Source organism: Artemia sp. Qi Xiang Cuo, chromosome 3 (assembly GCF_049724085.1).
Source record: "Artemia sp. Qi Xiang Cuo chromosome 3, ASM4972408v1, whole genome shotgun sequence".
Taxonomy (NCBI): Eukaryota; Metazoa; Arthropoda; class Branchiopoda; order Anostraca; family Artemiidae; genus Artemia; species Artemia sp. Qi Xiang Cuo.
The window spans coordinates 46,559,683-46,566,484 of NC_142796.1; the positions used below are offsets into that span (position 1 = coordinate 46,559,683).

The 6,802-nt window shown below is 35.3% G+C and overlaps 1 protein-coding gene across 1 annotated transcript in view; it reads right to left on the reverse strand.

Annotated features, from left to right (window-relative positions):
* The window catches only part of Trs23 (trafficking protein particle complex subunit 4-like protein Trs23), a 14,954-nt gene extending 8,610 nt beyond the window's left edge, over nt 1-6,344 (reverse strand). The window contains exons 1-2 of the mRNA XM_089086956.1: nt 6,147-6,344; nt 3,729-4,007 (exon numbers count right to left, since the gene is read on the reverse strand). Of these exons, the coding sequence (XP_088943082.1) occupies nt 3,729-4,007; nt 6,147-6,321 (454 nt within the window). The 5' untranslated portion in view covers nt 6,322-6,344. The remainder of the gene's footprint in view (nt 1-3,728; nt 4,008-6,146) is intronic.
* Nucleotides 6,345-6,802: the final 458 nt, after the last annotated feature.

Here is a 6,802-nt window from a genome sequence, read left to right on the forward strand (position 1 = left end):
TTAGAGGTAATTAACAAGAAGATAACTCGAGGAAGCGAGGTTACGCTCCCGGATTGATAGTTGGAGAATTTCTAACCTACTATAATTACGCATTTTATTTTCTCGCGTTCAGCGAGTGGCGCGGTCACCCATTTATCTATCCCCCCACCCATTGCAGCCAGTGCAGCCCTCAACGGCACGAGATAAGCTATAACGGCTCGGACGATGCGATCGTAAAATTCCCCGGCAGAACCTTTGATTTTCTTATTATTTTTATAGCTTGCTTAGCCTATTACTTAGCTTAAGAAAAATTCGCCTGGCAGAACAAAAAAATTCACCCGGCAGAACTGCAACTTCTCGTATTCACCCGGCGGCACTTCGCATATTTCCCCGGCGGAACGTCTCTCAGTTCAAACTTCATTTTCTTGCCGAAAAAAACATAAAAGTAACAATTAAGCTTCAGTTTATTTGAAACGTACATCAAATCTATTTGAAATGCACATCAAGCGTGTGTGTAATGGAAGGCTTAGTGTACTACAAGCAATCATTTTCTTTGAAGAAAAAAGTTATTAATAAATTCACTTTAACACTGTAAAACAAGGACTGATCGAACTAAAGCAATTAAAAAATACTGAAGATTACGAAATATATTCGAAAGAGGCTACTGTCTTGCTCTATAAAAAAACAAAGCAGAATAACAAAAAAAGGAGGCACATTACTGCATCCCATGCGAACAGGTGATTTTCCTTATTACTAAAGATGGGGGACTGCAATTCTCCTAAATGGGTGTTTTCGCTGTGGTGATTCAAACGATGCACTTTTCATTTTGATCAAACACCGTTCAAGTGGAGTTTCAAGCCAATTTTCAAAATTCCCACAATATTTTTTCGCTACAGACTTGTCATTAAAATTAATCAAAATAATAGTTACCATTACTAAATCAGCTTCAAATAGACCTCACCTGACGGTTTTTTTTTAATACGTCTTGAAATTTTAGTTACTATCGGCTAGAGTTCATTCTTTACTAGGTTGCCCCTCAGGGGGAATGAAACAGGTAACTAAAGCCTAAAGACAGGCGTGTTTTCCAGGGTACTTTTGAAATTGACACAGTCAGTTGGTTTCTAATGATAAGAGGGAGTATAGACTTTTGTTGTTTTCATGTCTGAAGGCAAGCGAGTAGCACGTGCAGTTTAAAGAGGTTGTGTGCATCCAGTAACTTTCATTAAAAGATGATGTAGTCTGACTTAGTTCTTTGTAAAAAAAATGACTTAGTTTGGTAAGCATACCCCGTTTTGGGTTGTAGTGTTGTTTTGCCATGGAAAAACTTTCCAAAAATAATAGAAGCAAGGATTAAGCTTTAACTTACTTGAAATGTATATCAAGCGTGTGTTTAATGGAAAGCTTAATGTGCTAAAAGCAACAGTTTTCCTTGAAAAAAAAAATGAAGTAGTTTGGTAAATATACCCCGTTTTGGGTTGTAGTGTTGTTTTGCCATGGAAAAACTTTCCAAAAATAATAGAAGCAAGGATTAAGCTTTAACTTACTTGAAATGTACATCAAGCGTGTGTTTAATGGAAAGCTTAATGTGCTAAAAGCAACAGTTTTCCTTGAAAAAAAATGACGTAGTTTGGTAAGTATACCCTGCTTTGTGTTGTCAGGGAAAACTTAAGAAATCATAGAAGCAAGAAATAAGCTTCAATTTATTAGAAATGTACGTCAAGATTTCATTAAAACATGATGTAAGTTTGATGTAGCTATAAGTAAAAAAAAATTACATAGTTTTATACGTAGCTTGGTAAGTATTCCCTGTTTTGCGTTATGGCTGGGGATCAGGTTAAAACTTTCGCAAAGTTTTGATTTTTTGTATTGGGGAGGGGGGATCATGATGTTATATTTGAGGGAAGGAAACTTTTTTTTATCTGGCCCTCAAAAGAGATTGTATACACGATTTTTGTTCTTCTTTTTGCCTGTAGTCCAACAGGCCCTTTGACTAGTAATATAATAAAATATCAAAAAACTGACAGCAGAAGCAATGAATCACTTTTTGTTACTTTATCACGGAAAAAAAATCCTAAATCTAAAAAAAACAGACAGTGATTGTAATGCAAATACGATTCAATAAAAATTGTAAAATGATAACTACGAGTTTATGGATTTATTACCAAAAGAAAAAAATAAAACAGAAAAAACAATTTTACTAGAAATAGCAAAAACAATAGAATAATCACTATTGTAATTGCAAATTTAATTTTTGACTGGTGTTTTTTTTTTCGTCACCTGATATTCCGTTTTACATTTGTTTTGTTTTTTGCTTAATTTTAGGCTTAGTTTTTCTTCTACAGTAGTTTTATAGTCAGTTTATTCAATTAATATATTTAGCAGAAAATCACGTTATATCTGTATCTACTTCGATAAAAGAACAACGTTGATAAGTTTTGGCCCGAAAACTATGACATGATACTATTAAATGGGCACCAAGCGTCTTCGATGAGAGTAACGTCCAGCTCCAGTTATACCTCGTATCCGTTTAAAGAGAAGACAACACAACCTGAAATTTTAGCTTTTTTTTAATTACAGGGGAATATATGTCAAATCTTGTCCGGATTTTTGGTAAATTTAGGCCTGCATCATGGCTTAGAGCAAAATATTACGCTTGAAAAAAAAAAAACAACAAAAAACGCAAACAAGAAGAATATGTATTTTTTTGGTAATATGATTCACTTCAATTGTGTTTTTCAATTCAAATGAGGTTGTAAGTCAGTATTTTGTAGAGTTTTTCACTGCTAAATGCATCTCAAAAACCTTAATAAAAATACCTTAAATCAAAACAATTTTAGGACAATAAAACACAGGCAAGAAGAAAATGTTTTTCATGTAATATGATTCATTTCAATTATGCTTTTCAATTCAAACAAGGTTGTAAATCAGTATTTGTTTAGTTTTTCACTGCTAAAGAAATGTCACAAACTATCAAAAACCTTAATCCAAATAACTTTGAAACAAGAATTTATACAGTTTAACAAGAAAAAGGTTTCCCGACGTTTAATGAAAATCAAAATTTTTATTAAATAGAACTAAGTTTATTTGGATTTTTCTAGTTCTACGGGATAAGACTGCAAAGTAATATGCTTGTTTTTTTTTACAAAAAAAAAACAACAACAAAAAACAATATGTTTTATTCCTTTTTTATGCCAGTCGTCCGACATGCTTTTCATCTAATCATTAGACGAAATATTGTCCTGAATATTGTCCAGAGGGTTGGAAAATCTCAATTTTGAATGACATGGTTCATCCTGTAACAGTCATGATATACTTAATCACTGCTGTCTGTTATTTGCCAGTTTTTAGCTTTGGAATAGAGAAGATAGTTTTTTAAACCGGTTTGGAGGAGGGGGTTATTGCGTCTAAAAAGTTAATTTTTGGTAAAAATAGACAAAATCTAGTTTGTTTTCTTGCATTTGGAGTGATGAGAGGTTTCAGCAAAAGCCTGCAAGTATGAACTAACCCGTTGAGCTTTGAAAGCAAAGTAACATAAAATTTTCAGCATAACAAGTTTTTATTTTTATTTTATAACTGTTGGAGTGAGGAGAGGTTTAAGCGAAAGCTTGCAGGCGTGAGCTTACTCGTTAAGCTTTGAAAGCAATGCAGCGTAAAATTTCCAGCTAAACGGGTTCTTACTTTTTTCAAAGTTGGAGTGACGAGAGGATCCTATGACTGGTCTAAACGATAGCCTGCACGAATGAACTTACCCGTTAAGCTTTGAAAGCAATGCAGCTTAAAATTTTCAGCTTCCACGACTTCAATACCGGAGCTACCAGGTTCAGGGCTGAGCTGGCTAGCTATGTCAAACATAGGATGGAACATGCTAGTTAGAATCAGCTTTTCATTTGTTGTTAATGTCTTCCTCTCAAATTTCAAAGCAATTGGATAATTCATCTTCTCTTCTAAATAATCAAGAATTTTTGTGCCATCACTTTGAGTGGAGCCATCTACAATGTGCTTGTTAACTTCAGTGACAACATGCCCAACTGTAATGAAAGTTCTCTATATTAAAATTCCCATTGATGTATTCTTTGCCACAGCTTTTCTTCCAATCTAAGGAACTTACCCAATTTTGTGGATTTTTATATATATTTTCTTACTTAAGTTCCCAACCAAAAAAGCCTTCACACAAAAAACTTAAAGTCCTTGTTTTCCCTTTTTTATATAAATTTGAAAATGCAGATACGCCATATTAGCAAGATGATATATTATAGCAAAAAAAAAAACACAATTTGCCAAATGTTTGTTGGCATTACGAAAATTGGTAGCAACAACGAGGATACAAAGAAGAAAAAATACTGTTGTCAGTAGTTAGTTTCCAGCTGTTCTTCCTGTGTAGGTATCCCTTCTAGCTGAATACTCGAAAAATTTAGTGTTCAATCCTAGATTTTGCGTCTATATTGAAAAAGTCTTTATTTGTAATCTTGAGAAGACTGTCAAAAGATCTTTACCTGGTAAACATTGGGTAACTGTCTCCCTGCTTGAGAAAAATGTGTTTGTATTGATTGATTATAAAGGTAACATGCACATTGCGCAAGGATGGGAGCTTTGGGCCCATTCCCCTACCCCAAAGCTTAAGATTTTTTAAATAGTTTCTTATATTTTTCCTATAGTTCACCGAATTTTCTTGTGTTTTTCGAGTTACAAAACTCGAATATAAACAACTTGGCAGGAGTAGAAGGCGGTCGTTGCCGTAGAAACTGATCTTAAAAGTTCATTTTTGAGCGCTACGATAGCTATTTAAATAAACGAACATGAAAAAAATTAATTTTCAAAATTTAGGACGGGAGGGGGGAAAAAATTCAGTATTCAAACTTATAAACTTGTCAATACAATGCACCAATCAACTGGTAAACACTTAACAGAAATTTTGCTACCTTAGAATTTTACCAATTCGTTTTGGTAAGGAGGCAGGGTGAGTGAGTCAACCCTACAAAAAAAACAACAAAAAAACATAGTTATAAAGAAAACAAACCTGAGGTTACGCTGTGTCTGGTATTTTAACACATGCCCGGCTAAACACGTTTAAATTCAGAAAAGCATTACATTTTTCAAGGGACTGCCACTGGCCTCTTAAAGTTGACAACCTTTTATATTTATCGATAAAGCTAAATCCCATGCAAACGGAGGGTAATTACAATTCGGAAGCTAAATAGGCTAATATTCTGCATAAGGTTTGATAGTGATTACATAAAAATTTGGAAGAATTGGCATTTGACAATTGAACTGCAAGTCTTAACTTGAGGGGGCAGAGAGGAAAGGTCTAAAGGTTTTCTTCCAATTTGTTGGTTCCACGAGCCAATGTTGGACTCAGACCCTTTTAAAGCCATCATGTGTACCAAGGTTACTATCAATGAGTCAAAAGTAATTGGACCAACCAAACCCCCTCTCAAAACCTTCTTAGTTGCCCTCCTCTACCAGCCCCAATCAAAATTTTGAGGTAATTATTTTTTAACAAAATCAAAAAGGTTCTCAAAATAACTTAAGACTCTCAACTTTAGTTTACTGCAGGAAAATAGGATACGATATGTTATAACAGCTTGAAAGTTGCTAGGAAATGATCTTTTAGGTCACGGTTTGCAAGTCCCCCTCTAATACTACAAGATGGCACTCTGAGAAACTGCAGGCCCCCCATTGCATCAGGTAAGAGCACCAACAGTTCTTTGCAGTCAATCCTCTTCCACTGTGGAACAGCCTCTTTTAAGCAGCTGCCCAGTCCCTAACCCCAGAAGCCTTCAAGAAACGAGTTGACAAAAACTGGGCCATTGCTGATTGGCGGCAAAATTTGGAAGGCTGATTTTAACCTTGACACACCATCAACAGGATTTCCTGCAGGAGGCTGAAAACCACCTTATCTTACTGAAAATGCAATTCCAGGTATTTTATGATAAATATTTAGGGTATTATTTGTAATCATGGCCACTCTACCATGCAAAGGTTCTCCCTCACTCAGCTGCATGTTTGTTGCAGTTTCAATTAAAGGAGCAAATCTTCCCCTTTCTTGATTCATTCCTTACTGCTAAAATTGTCTGGCTTATTTTCAATTATTTCTCATTTTTTACATGTATATTTTTGTACAGATACAGAACAGACAGTTACCATCTAAGATTTAAAATATGACACACCTTCAATCCCATCTCTTTCACCAAAAGTAACACAGCATCTTGAGTCAACAATGCCAAACTTAAATGGCAAAGGATATTCAAAGTTTCTTTCCAACACATGCTGTGAATGATTGTGGTCATAGTTGAAAATTAAACTACCATATCTTGACAGTATGTAAACACTATAGACAGCCATTGCGAAGCAGTATCACAAGTTCCAGCCTAGAAAGATAATAAAGATAGTAAAAGTAGAAGCATCTCAAGAAGTTGAGGAAATTATGCTGTGCATATCCAAAGTTGTCACTTAGACATCCAGCATATGCAGTAAAGAAATTAATTCCGAGATCTCAAAATATAGTAAGGTAAAGAAAGGTAAGGAAAATGGCATTAGACTTTACAGTCCGTTTTGGTGGTGCTGATCTTCGTTTCATACCCTTCAGCCAGGAAGTGTAAAGGGGGGTTGGGGGCCAGCCATCCTGTGCTTTCACCCGCGCTTACTGTTTGCCTTCCAAAGATTTATCCAGGTTAGAGCTGAGTTGACTCTGACTGAGTTTACAGAGCCATCCCACTGACACCCACCCCAAACCAAATAACCAGTGACATCAGTACTCACACCCCTGTCCTTACGGACAAATGATATAGAGTCTAGCATGCTAACCACTCGGCTAAAATGGTAG